Genomic DNA, 13,872 nt, shown 5'->3' with positions numbered 1-13,872 from the left:
CGTTTCCACTGGTGTGTAGCCCAGTGTTCATGTGCTGGTTTAGCACTTCTGGTTGTGGAGGTTTGACCTTGGCCAGAAGTGCCCCCAGCTGCTCGCTCCCCTCCTCAGCAGGCCAAGGGAAGAAAATAGGGGGAGAAAGCTCATGGGCTGAGGTGAAGACAGGGGGGTCACTTACCAGTTACTGTCGTGGGAAAAACAGGCCTGACTTGGGGAAAGTCAATGTAATTTACTGCCAAATAAATTAGAATCAGATGGTGAGAAACTAAAAGTAAGACATTAAAACGCCTGCCCACCCCTTCCCCGCTCCCAGCTGCCCCCCGGGCTCCCGTCCCCTGTCCCCCGGGCCGGGGCTGGGGCGGGTCTGGGCCGTGTGCCGGCCCGTGTGAGCCCCTCAGCCCCGCTCCTGCCTCCTGCCCCGTCTCCCTGCTCCAGCGCGGGCCCTGCCCCGGGCTGCAGCCCTTCAGGGACCCCCTGCTCCCGCCGGGGCTCTCCAGGGCCGCAGCTCCTGCAGGAAAGAGCCCCCAGCTGCGGCCTGGGGCCCTCCCCGGGCTGCAGGCTGGGGCTCTGCCCCGGCGGGGGCTCGCCAGGGCTGCAGGGGAGCCCTGCTCCGGGCCTGCGGCACCTCCTGCCCTCCTCCTGCTGCGGCCTGGGGCTGCCTCTGCTGCTGCTCCCCCCTCGGCTGCCTCCTCCTCTGCCTGGGCCGCCTGTGGCCCTTGCGGAAACCTGTTGCCCCCCTCCCCGGCGCCCCCGGCTTGGCTGAGGGGCTCAGCTGTGCCCTGCGGGGGGGCGCTGGGGCCGGCTGGGACCGGCTGGGGCCGGACCGGGGCAGCCCCGGCCTCGCCTCACACAGGCCCCCAGACCCGCTGCCAGCGCCTGGGCGCGGGCACCCCGTACACTAGGGTTTCTTGGCACCTGTGTCAGTGTTGCTGTGGACAGGCTCTTAAGTGTGACAGGAGAGGGAAGCTGAGAGGGAACAACGCGCCATCAGGGGTGTTTAGAGGGAGACCAGGACAGGTGCTGCAACATCAGGAGTAATCAGGGTGTAACAAGTAGAAACACGGGAGTGATTCATCCTTCTGGTTTTCCTTGTGGGTGTCCTTCCTTACAGAGCAGGGCTTCTCCACCCAGCCACCTCCAGCTGGATTTTTCTTTCTCTTGCTCTCCCCCCCAAGCATGTCTTTCGCCTGCCATTCAGAAACCGCTTGTGTAAAGCAAGAACCCTACAACTCATCGGCTGCGCGTGCTCCCTCTCCCCAGGTGCACACACAACACGGCAATTTGCAGCCTGGCTACAGGGAGAAAGCTCCTGCCAGGGCCAGTGTGAGGACGTGGCTCATACCAGTTCTCTTCCCACGTAGGCTGAATCAGCTGCGCAGCCACTGCTGGGGCTACAGGTCCAAGAGAGAAAGGAGGCATTCCCCTCTGCTGTGACACTGGCTGCAGGACAAAGGAAGCCACTTGTGACCAGGGACAGCTCTGCCAGTTGTGAACACAGCCCAGGTACATGGATAATAGGGTCGGGCACTGCACTGGCCTTTGACCAGAGCAGCAGAATTTCCCCGTTCGGTTGATTCTCATAGGACTGGCTATGATCTATCATGTCCCAGTAAAATCGTTCTGTCTTCAGTCCCAGGATACCAATACTCCCAGATGTGCCAGCACAGGCACACGTGTACTGGATCATAGTGTTAGTTTTTGTCCTGAACACGTTGGCTGATCACGCGGAGAGACTCCCCTCCCCAGGCTCACAAGGGGGCCATAGACCAGTGGCTGAAAGCGTGCTGTGGATTATTTTTTTCTTCCTTTTTTTGGGTTATCTAAAAGCAGAGTTTCTGTGTTACCTACCAAACGTCAGTGGTAACCGTCTCTTGACAAGCTGAGAGGCTGTTGAACCAAAGTGCCAAAACTCCAGGAATGACCAGCCCCTGCCGATTATTCTTTTTTGTGGGAGATACTTGGGGCTGGTGGCTGTTTTGGCACCTTTCACCAAGTCACCATTACTGTCCCTCAAAATCTATACATAGCACCAGGACTGGCTTTGGAAAAACCCCACTTTTTCAGAGGGTTCTGCATAAAAGACAATTGGATTGGCTGCAAAGACAGAATTAGTGGTGGAAAATGCCAGGTCTAAACCTAAGCAGAACTGTAATTTCTATAAATGTGTGGACCCTAAAACTTACCAGCCCTGCCATCTACCTCAAAATACATGCACCCAGCATAACAACCTCTTCTTTGTCATGCTCATTGCATTCTTTGGTTGTGCCCTACCTGATGTAACTGCAGACTAGACATTGTTCAGCCTTAGCCATGGTACCAGTGAATTAAACAACAGAGATGCCAGCTCTGGGATCAGGCTGTTCATCTGTGACTCCAACACAACTGGTGTGCTGGCTAGCGGTTTATGCTTCCCCTCCCACCCCCGACCTGATTTATCTTGCTACCCTCTACCCTGTTTCCTCTGCAGAATTACCATGTGATTTTGTGCTGGAGTACAAGTAGCTTTTTTTTTATCCCAAAAAGCTGGCAAGTACTAGACCAGCCAAGTGTTGAGCAATGCCACAACATTTACATACCCTACTGCAGGCAATCCCCTTCCCCACACAGACAGCATTCAGCCCTCAGTTTCCCACAGATTTCCATGCACTCTTAATAATAATATTTTTAAAAAAGCAAAACAACCCTTTCAACAGAAGTATAGTTCTGCATACCCACTTTGGAATTTCTCTAGGGATAAAGCATCACTGAGCTCTCATAGCAGTGTTCCTGATACAATACGTTTTTGATTTATGGTAACTTTGGGAAATTCTTTTATAGTGCAATATCCTTTGATCTTTTACAATTATAAGAAGATTTCTTTTGTGGTTCAGTACCTTTACTCCTCTGCCAGTCTTCGATCCTACCTGCCTAACCCCCCTTCTTGCTTTCTTAGAACAAATCTGCAGTAGGCCAGATAACGGAGTTGCTAGAGCTTTCTGCCTTCTGTTTTAAGAGCAGTTTAGTGTGTGCCTTCAGCCTAAGAAAAGCTGTTGGTATCCTGACGAGGAGGAGAGTTGCCTGGGAACTCTATCACACCATCCAAACTAGGGTGTTGCTTAAACCATCTCCCTTCCTGACTGATTTAGGGCAAGTTGCTGTCCAGCTTTTTAGTGTGGGAGGTTTCATTCCTTAGTGATGCTCCCATGTTTACTCAGGGTCTTCTTCACACCCAGAGAGAGACCTTGGTCACTTCTCTCTCGCTCTTACCATGACACACTGCAAACATTAGCTGTGTACCAGCAGAGACTACTGGTTAACACAGCTAAGACTCCCAAAGCAGACCGGATCTTGTTAGTATTGCTGAAAGAGACTCTTCCAATGATCACTTACCCTTCTGTCCGCCCTTTCTTCCTGGAAAGTGAACCGTGAGCATGCTAGGCTTGTACACTGATCATGTACGTGATTGAAGCTGGAAAGAACTATAGAAAGTCTCTGCATCAATTGTCACTTTTCCTACAAAACATTTATTTTAAAAAGTTGCATATAAAGTTCTACATAGGATGGTTACCATTCCTATAGTAAAAAAAAAAAAAAACAAAACCCAATGAAAAATTCAACCCTCATGATTCAAATGGTGAAAGGGCTGTTCATTCTCAACAATCCACACTGAATAGACTTCAACGTGCATTTTGGCAAAACACCACAGACAAACTGCAGAAGTAGAGCTCATTAGAGAAAAAGGTTCTAGATGTACATATTTACATAATTATCTAATATGTACTTTTTACCACCACAGCCACAGAACCACATTAGCTCTTGGAATGGATCTCATCCTCTACCCTGTTTCTGTGCCAACATAGCTATTTAGGCTGCATTACAGAAGTAGCTGTTTTAACAGAAGACTTTTTTCAATGGGCTTGGTCCGCTGCTAATGTCCTGGCACTGCTCCAGAAAACCGAGGGAGGGTTTGATCAGTTATTGGCTCCCCAGGGAGGAGAAGGCTGAGGATAGTAGACCCTGTGTAAAACACTTCCTCTCACCTCATCTTCCACTCTGAGGAGAAACACAAACTGGAGAGGGGCTCCCTCCTAGTCAGAGGGTGAAAGAGCTTTTGGACTGAAAGCTACCTGTAAGAAATTTTAAATTTGGATAATGATTGTCTGAAGAAGTAATTTTAAATCATTGGAGCAAGTTCTGCTATCAGATTTCCATCAGGTCTCCTTACCCTGCCATGTTTCAGAGGGAAGAATTCCATTCTTCAACAAGTATAAAGTTCAATTTCTATACTTCTTAAACAAAGCAAAAGCAGATGGCTCAGTATATAAATATATCCAGCATCTGGATTCTCAGTCACAAAAATAACATCCTTTATACAACAGAAAACGGGTCAACTATGAAGCAATTCTCCATTGGCCTTAAGATCCAACATCTTCATCAACAGCTTCATCTTCATCCTCTTCGTCATCATCCTCTTCATCACCTTCCCCCACTTCTCCATCTCGCTTCTCCTTTTCAAGCATTTTTAGGTATTTGCTAGCTAGAATCTTCTTTGGCAAGATATCTGGAAGGTAGATTTTTTTCTTTTATAGTCAGTTTGAATACTTATATTGCCTCATTAATACTGTTGCACCCATATCACTAATGAAATGAAGTAAAAAAAGAGGCTTTTTGAAAAAATTATTATTTAAGCGAATAACCAGGTTAAGTTAGTCTGACCCATACAGCTGTAAGAATAAGAGGGAATTGCCCACTTATGGTACAAGCAACCAAAGATAAGGAATATATTTTACAACTGATTACTGGCAAATGTCTTTACTGTCTGCTTATGAACATTATTTATGTGATGTAAAATAGAGAGCTCAACTACTCAACTGCCGTAGACAGATTCAACGAGCCAGCTATCCCATTTATGTCCTGTAGAAATGTTTTTTCTGCATTAAGGTAAGATACTTGATCACAGCATTAATGATGGACTTGAGACAAAGCAGAACTGTGTGCTCTGAAAGTATATCCATGGGGAGCCCTGACAAGAACTCGGCTAGGAGTATCTTATTTTTGACCTATAATGCTTGAGGTAAGCATTACAACAGAAATCCAAGTATCAGAAAAACTGCGCGTGTGTGTACATGTCTGAACAGATATATATATAAAAGGAAAGTGGAACCATATGATGAATAACTTTGAGAAACAAGATTTACAGATTTAAATGTGTAATTTTGGGGGCACATAACTTCTCACAAAGATGTGCAGTGATCTTGTTTTATTGGCTGAAAGCTTTCTGATGGAGTTGCTGGAATTTAAGAAATGCTTAAGGCGATATGCCGAGAGCTAATTAGCCTTGTAAAATTTTGAAGCACCAGAAAGAGTCCCATTCACAAAGAACTATTTTCAGTGATGTAGTTTATGAGTTCCAGTTTAATGTTACACAGGAGATTAATGACCAGTAGAAGAATTGTGTCCTCACAAAACAATGAGAGCAAGATTCAATTTTCCAAATTACATACTAGATTTACCATGACACTATAGATACCTGCAAGGAACTGAAAGGTCTCACACTCTTCTGCAGTATGAGACAGGTCACTGTAAGTTAGAGCATTCTTCTCCTTGCCTCTGCCATGTTTGTAGGAGTACGCAGCCAAATACTGAACAAAAAGCTCCTAAAAAATTAGAACAAAACCAAATAGTCAATCTAAATTCATGTCTATAGCTGGCAACTGTTTTCTTTAATCCCTATTTAAAGACACAAGGACCATATGTAACTGCACATATGCCGGGCACTCTGCGCAGAGGGTCACTAATTTCAGAAAAGCCTAAGGGCAGGATACAGTTGCATCTCCTCGGCACACTGACTGCAGGCTGGGGTGCCGGTCCGTAACTTCAGTTGCGCTGTTCTTAACACTGTCCCCTGCCTAGCAAATGACACTTTGGATCAGAAAGCAGCAGGGTAACATTTCCACGCGGGCTAATTTATACTGATGGACAGCGGTGGAAAGAAGAACCTGCCGCATCGCTGACCGCCTCTGGTAGCCCAGCTGGACGGGACGGCGCCTAAACCTCCCTTGGCGCCGCGGGAGCCCGAAGCCCGAGGCCGCAGACACACGTAGGCGGGGAGAGGCGCGGGGGAGCCGCCGGCTGGGGCCGAGGGGTGCCCGCAGCGGAGAGGGCAGCGGCCGGGGAGGCCGGCCCGGCGGCAGCGGCACGGCAGGGAGGCGCAGGCCCAGCGCGGCGGGGAAGGAGCGGGGTCGGCTGAGAGGGAAGGGGAGGGGGGGGCGGTACCGTGGCTTTGGCGGTGAGGAACAGCGCGTCCTGGTTGATGCTGGAGACCTCCGGCGAGCTCTTCATGATCACGCGGATACGCGACAGGGGCAGCGACACCAGCCGGTTCTCGCCTCCGCTCAACCTCGCCGCCATCTTTCCCCCCCCCCCGTCCCCCCCCCGCGGCCGCCCCACAACCCTTCCCCCCCGAGCTCGGTGAGCAGTGGGCGGCCGCGGGGCGCCGCCCGCTGGGAGCTGTAGTCTCCGGCTGCCGGAGGGGCCCTGCGCGCTGCCGGCGCCGGCACTACAAGTCCCGGGAAGCCTCGGGGCCGCCGGGAGGACTACAGGTCCCATGGTGCACCGCGCGGGGCAGCGCGCTCCCCAGCATGCACCCGGCCGCGCGCGGGGGGGGCGGGCGCTGCCGGCCGGTGGCGGGGGGTGGCGGAGGCTCCGCTCCGGCGGCGCGTTTCCACAGGCAGATGCCGGCCCCAGCACAAGCGGGAGCGGCCTCAAGATCTCCCTTGCTCAGCCCCTCGACAACAGGCCCTGGCCCCAGGCTGGCACCCGAGTGTTGAGAACTTGGTTTTGATGGCAAAGAGGCTCATCCTGTAACAGATCCCAATTACAGGCCAGTGGCTACAAAATTGTTAACTCAAACTGTAATTGCAGGCTGCTAAATACCTCTGTTGCTGCTGTGGTACAGCAAGAGGGAATGCTGTCTGGTAATCCTGACGCGTGTCAGAGGTGCGTTGAGGTGTGGAGGGCACATGTAAACTATGAAGTGATTATAGGGCTATGCCTTTATTACTGACACGTTCCCCGCTGAATGTTTACCCTGTGTGTCTGCTGTGTAGGTAGCTTGGAACGAACCGATGGCTGACATGTCGGCCTAGGTCTGCTTGAAGGCAACGGCGGTTTGCTACTGAGAGCATTGGTTCCAGGAGTTTGTCTGTACCTGTTGAGGGAAGAGCTACTGTACTCCCACTGAGAGTGAGTTAGCACTTCCAGAAATCACGATGCATAGCTTGCATTTCGTTAACAGCTTAAATAAAAGGTTCCAATATGCTTTACAAACAATAGGCCTGATCATGAGAGGTCTAAGGCCGCTAATTTGATCGCTGCTTAGCATGAGAGGGAAGAACGGGAGCTTCTCCATAGTACATTATAATAAGTCACATAGAATTGAGGGCAGAAAGGGATGTACCTGTAAAGAACCATATTAAATGGAGAATACAGGGAGTTTGTTAACTGAGTATTACTAGCTTACATAGAATTTGCCCAGTACATAAGGACAAGGCTTTCCTACAGATGATACTGATTTATTAATAAAATTTATTAATAAAAGACGGCACCTTGAGCAGTTGTAAGCACCTGCTGCAAGGATAGCACAGCGATGTGTTCATTGGAATCAGTTCCAACATTACGGTATTTGGAGACGTCTTTTACAGTTAGCTATTACAGGTAATCTACATCTCTTAGACTGCATAATTCCTTTGAGGTTACAACTTCTGTGAGGCCATTCTGTGTAAGTTATATCTGAGGTGAAGCATGATGTCCTACCATGCTGTATGGATATCTAACAGGCTTAGTTTCTTCCTTGATGGTTATTGTCTTGTGACATCTTGTGGAAGCAGTTGACATTACCATGATAGTGCATTTCTTATAGATACTATTGGGGTCTTTCATGATTGCACCATACATATAAACCCCCATCAAACTACCAAGATTTCGGAGGGTATCGAGCTATTTGGATACGGATTTAGGACCCATATAGATCCCATAGGATTTAGGTACCTGCCAGTAGTTATTTTACTGAGCTGTGAAAAACGCAGTTTAAAGGGGTCTGGGCAAACCAGGGCTTACCCTTTCTTCTCCTTTAGGTTCTATCTCATTATCAGATGTTTGCTTTTTTCCCACACAGTGCTCCCTGAAAGGCCACATGTAGGACAACTCTTTCGTTCTTCAGTACCATGCTGGGCAGGTGATGGCTTTCAGCTGATAGAGAATAGGAGCAGGAGCACAGCAAACTCAAGGCATCTCTCCATGCTGCTAACACAGCTTTAGTTTGTGGGAGACAGAATCATGGTGTAGCTGTATAGCATAAGGTGGGTGTGCACACACTCTGAGAATACCATGACATTGCAGTATTTAATAGGGTTTTTTTTTAGTATATTTTAGTATATTTTGAAATTGCGAAATCTATGTCATACCAGTAATGGAGCTGAACCTGTTCCTAATTTAAAAAAAAGCCAACCAACCCACAGAGCATTTCATACTAGAAATACTCCTCTTGAATCATAACTGAGCTGGTATTGTTATTAAGAATTCTTTGTTAAACCTGACTGGGAACGCAGGTAAAATAAATCTCTCCTCTGGTAAACTCAAAACAAGCATTTGCCTCAAAACTAATAAGCCCTGTTCAGTATAGGGACTGTTTGTACTAATTATACACTGCAGAGCAGCATCACAACTCAGTCTCTCCTTTTCTACTCTCACTTGACTCACCAGTCTGTGCTAGAGTTGTCCTTTTTGCTGTGTTTTGCAGACCTGGGTAAGAAACTGCTCAGTTAGAGCTCTCTGGACTAAATGAGGTCTAATAAAGGAGTGACCAGAGATGCTATTCTTATTACTGACAACTAGTTGTAAGCTTCCCTGCGGCAATCTTTTTTTTTTTTTTTCCCCACTTCATTGTGTAAATATGTGCATAAGCTCATGCACAAATCTCCCAGGAAAAAAAAAGGAAAGATTAGACTCTTTCTTCTGACCTCTGTCTCTCAGTTCCCCTCTGCAATTTGTACCCAGCACAGTGCCATGGCTTCTCTAGGCTTCTCAACCTCTGTTTCGTATTTAGAGAACTCAAGAGAAACTGTGGTGCTCTGTTAGCAGTAGGTACAGGGCAAGCTCCAGAAGGAGAACAGGATGATGGTGTTAAAACCTTTCCCTAGCTACAGTCTCATTCTTTTAATTGGTTTTATGTGAGGTGGCGTGCATAAATTCCAGATTACTGGTAGGAACTCTTAGAGCTCTGAACCTGAACTACCTTGGAACAAATTTACTCATGGGCTGAATCTGAAGCAGAACCTAATTGAAGTAATTTTATTCCTACTCTCCTGTACTGAGAGGAAATACAGCAACTGCAGAAGTAAAACTTGGTCCAATAAATAATCTGCTCAAGTGAGAACTTATTCACAGGTACTAGTGAGCTACCTGAAAGCAGGGAAGAATGGTGAATCATTGAAAAGTACTTCTTTGTATCAGATCTTCATTGTATGATATTAGAAGAAAAATAATGATAAAACTGGTATAATCAAAATTCCCTATGGAAGACAATCTGAAGAAAGTGATGAATTCCCAAAAGCTACTGTGAGAAGTCAGAGTACTATTGGAGAAACAGCAAGTATAGTAAATGGAGTTACATCAGGCTGGTGGCCAGTCACCAGTGAGGTCCCCCAGGCTCAGTTTCAAAGCCAGTGCTCCTCAATGTTTTTATAAATGATATGGACACAGGAATCAAATGTACATTAAGTAAGTTAGCTGAAGACAGTGAATTAGGAGGAGCTGTGGACTCCCTCAAGGGTGGAGAGGCTTTACAGACAGATTGGGATAGACTAGGGAGCTGGGCAATTACCAACCATTGGAATTTAACAAGAGCAAGTGCCGGATTCTCCACCTGGGATGGGGTAATCCTGGTTATATGCACAAATGGGGGGTATGAGAGGCTGGAGAGCAGCCCCATGGAAAGAGCTCTGGGGGTTTGGGTTTATGGCAAGTTGAGTATGAGTCAACAGTGCTCCCTGGCAGCCAAAAGGGCCAACTGTGTCCTGTGGCACATCAAGCACAGCACTGCGAGCTGGTGGAGAGAGGTGACTGTCCCACTCTACATGGCACTGGTGTGGTCTCATCTCGAGTTCTGTGTGCAGTTTTGGGTGCCTCAGTAGAAGGAGGACATCAGACTATCAGAGTGTGTCCAGAGGAGGGCAACCAAGATTGTAAAAGGCCTCAAGGGCAAGACTTGTGAGGAGTGGCTGAGGTCACTTGGTTTGTTCAGCTTGGAGAAGAGAAGGCTGAGGGGTGACCTCATCACAGTCTGCAACTTCCATAAGGAGGGCAGCGGAGGGGGAGGTGCTGATCTCCTCTCTCTGGTGACCAGCAACAGAACATGGGGAATCAAGGTAAGTTCAGATTGGACATTAGGAAAAGGTTCTTCCCTGAGAGGGTGGTTGGTCATGGGAAGGGCTCCCCAGGGCAGTGGCCACGGTACCAAACCTGTCAGAGTTCAAAGGGCATCTGGATGTTTTAGTTTTAGGTGGTCCTGTGAGGAGCAGGGAGTTGGACTCGATGATCTTCATGGGTCCTATGATAATAGATTCTATGATTCTATTATAGAAAGAGCATGAGGCAATTTTGCTGCGCTGAAGAGCTTCCATTTATTCTAGAAAGAATTTGAGGACTGTACATTGCTTGGCAAAGCCAAAAAAACCCCTGAAGAATGCATTTTTTTTTATACAAAACAAGAGCATAACTAAAAAGATTGGCCACTATGTTGCTGACTGACATTTTAAAACCAATTCATATACTTTTGGATAGACTAATTAGAGATGTAATTATTTATGATTTGTAACAAAATAAAATAATTAAATTCACCGTGATTGTGTAAAGACAGTGGGTAAGTGCGGGAATAGAGAAAAAAACCTGCCTGTGTCAGCAGACAAGGGAAGGAGCTGAAGTCAGTCTGGCAAAGCGTAAACACAATATGTGGATAAGTAGTTGGCACTGTAATAAATGTAAGGTTATATTACAAGAAAGCTGTCTAGCACAAGATGCATACTGTAACAAAATAAATTAACTTCTGTAGTAGCGTTCTCTAAATTTGCAGTAGAGGCAGCATTTATAAACGGTAAAAACAGACAAGTTCATGATGAAGCAGAAGTATGTCTTGCCCAATGCAAAAAAAGCTGTTCTGAGGGGATTTGATGAAGTGTTATTTGGTGGGGATAAGAAGGTTGCATCGTATTCAAAATATGAGATAAATCTGAATGGTTGGTGAATTATGTATTAATACACAATGCATACAGAAAATGACTGAACTGACAACAGTCACTTTAAGATACCTAAACGTTTGGAAGTGTCAGTTAAGGCTCTCAGTGTAGGAGTTCCTCCATTAGAATAGCTGGTGCAATGAGGATTTTCAAAAGCAGAAATAAATTAACGGAAGCTGAGCTTTAAGGCAGACAATACCATGTGTAATCTCCCATTTCCATTTTTGATACATACACATATAGGGAACTTCTCTTCAGAGTTGCTCTACCACTTGGAATTATTCAGAACATCACATACCTTCATCCTGGAGGATCTCAGGAGACTGAGTAGCTTAATGGCAATGAGAAAGCTTTAGAACACAGCGTTTACAGAGCCACAATCTAAATTATCTTCTAGAGATGTTAAAAAATTAGATACTCCAATGTATATTTAGTAATAACTACCTTAATTAATGCAAGCCACATATTATCGTCATCTTTTTGTCTTATAGGGAAGAAGTAAAACAACAATAAAGTGCTGAGATAAACCATGTAAAAAATGTTTCTAAAACCTTCTCCAGCCAATGCTAGAGGGTAGATTTATAAATAATTGTGCTGGTTTGGGCTGGGATAGAGTTAATTTTCTTCATAGTAGCTACTATGGGACTATGGTTTGGATTTGTGCTGAAAACAGTGTTGATAATACAGGGATGTCTTCGTTATTGCCGAGCAGTGCTTACTGTTACGAATGTACACATGCCAGCTCCCATAAGAGGGTCTGACCCTAGGATCCCGCTGAGAATGCAAAGTCCAAGTGAGGGTTTCCAATTAGTCTGTTGTTAGTTCTTAGGTTACAGTTCAAGCTGGGTGCCTCTGGAGATACCTCTACCCCAGTTCATGCCTCTCAGTTATACCTGTATCACCTATCACCTGATCTCCAAGTCCAATCACTTCATTCTGATCAGTGGTCTCTTGACTTCTTACTGGTTTTCACTGTCACTGGGCTGGCCTTCTGAAGTTACTTCATTCTCTTGGAATTGTCTCCTTGGTCCTTATTATCTTCATTCAATGTTTATCTTCTGAATTCAGTGAGTTCTTTGTTAGCAGCATTAGTTTTATCAAAACTTTTATGCTTAGTCAGCTCGTGCAGCCTAAAGCTTCAGCTATTTTAGCTGCTAATGCTAAGTCCCTAATGCTAAACGAGACTATTCAGAGAGAATAAGAGTACAGTTAATCAGTTTTCTTCCATAACATTACACAGAGCCAAGGCCTTTTCTGCTTCTCACCCCACCCCACCAGTGAATTGGCTGGGGGTGCACAAGGAGCTGGGAGGGGACACAGCTGGGACAGTCCAGACCATATGATGTCATGCTCAGTATATAAAGCTGGGGGTAGAAGGAGAAAGGGGGGGCATTCAGAGTGATGGCGTTCATCTTCCCGAGTAACTGTTAAGTGTGACGGAGCCCTGCTGTCCTGGGGATGGCTGAACACCTGCCTGCCCATGGGGAGTGGGGAACAAATTCCTTGGTTTGCTTTGCTTGTGTGCATGGCTTTTGCTTTACCTACTAAACTGTCTTTATCTCAGCCTGAAGTTTTCTCACTTTTACCCTCTTGACTCTCTTCCCCCATCCAGCCGGAGGGAAGTGAGCGAATGGCTGGATAGGGCTTAGTTGCCAGCCAAGGTTAAACACAACAATAATGCTGACCATTGGCTGTGTTCACATGAAACCAAATCTTTAAGGTATTTTGGTATCACTGATAACACAACCAAATACATTGTCAGCGTTTGCCACCCAGTTAGTACATCAACATTGCAGAAATAAATGTACACACTTCTCTGTGAGAAATGCTCCTAGTTAGATCCCTGGTAAAATTCTGTGAAAAAAAAAAAACCCCACCGTTATTCTCTTTATTTAAAACTGTTGCTCTCTGTCCCTTCCATGCTAAATTTAGTGAAGTTTGAACATACCCATCTTCTCTCCCAAAAGGGGTGTGCAGCTTCTTAGCTTTGTATTCTTTCTGAACTCCACAGAACTGCTGTATTCAAAAATTGCAGTTAATTCTGTATCATCCTTGAATTCATGTCAAATCAATTTACACCTGTTAAAAGTGGAGGCAAGTAACCCTGTTACTGGCATGATTGGCAGTGGAGTGCTCTGGTGCTCAGGGGAACACAGAGACCCACCAAGAACCGGCAGCTTGTGCCACAGTGGCTAAGGAGACCTGGGCAGAAGGGGCAGGCAACTTTTGAGGACAATAAGGATGTCATGAGGTTATGCAGGGAGAAAATTAGAAGGCCCAAAGCCCAACTAGAACTTAATTTGCCTACTGCAGTAGAAAGGCAATAAAAATGTTTCTATAAATACATTCACAACAAAACAAGGGCAAAGGAAAATCTCGCCCTTTATTGGGTGTGAGGGCAAACATAGTACAAAGGCTGAGGAAAAGGCTGAGGTACTTAATGCCTTCTTTGCCTCAGTCTTCAAAAGTAAGACCAGCTGTTTTCTGGGTACTCAGCCCCCGAGCTGGAAGACAGGGATGAGAGGGAGCAGAATGAAGCCCTTGCAGTCTAAGGGGAAATGGTCAGCAACTTGCTACACCACTTAGACACACACAAGTCTAT

General features: G+C 46.3%; 1 protein-coding gene across 1 annotated transcript; it reads right to left on the bottom strand.

The window, feature by feature from the left end:
• Positions 1-3,473: 3,473 nt before the first annotated feature.
• CHRAC1 (chromatin accessibility complex subunit 1) lies at positions 3,474-6,419 on the bottom strand. The gene is made up of 3 exons (XM_055800602.1): positions 6,253-6,419; positions 5,507-5,633; positions 3,474-4,537 (listed from the first exon to the last, which is right to left on the bottom strand). Exons 1-3 carry the CDS (start codon positions 6,385-6,387, stop codon positions 4,392-4,394), a joined length of 408 nt encoding a protein of 135 aa, XP_055656577.1. The 5' UTR covers positions 6,388-6,419; the 3' UTR covers positions 3,474-4,391.
• Positions 6,420-13,872: the final 7,453 nt, after the last annotated feature.

Source organism: Falco peregrinus, chromosome 3 (assembly GCF_023634155.1).
Source record: "Falco peregrinus isolate bFalPer1 chromosome 3, bFalPer1.pri, whole genome shotgun sequence".
Lineage (NCBI taxonomy): Eukaryota > Metazoa > Chordata > Aves > Falconiformes > Falconidae > Falco > Falco peregrinus.
Note: the sequence above shows the minus strand (reverse complement) of the source record. Positions and strands in the feature narration are given on the sequence as shown.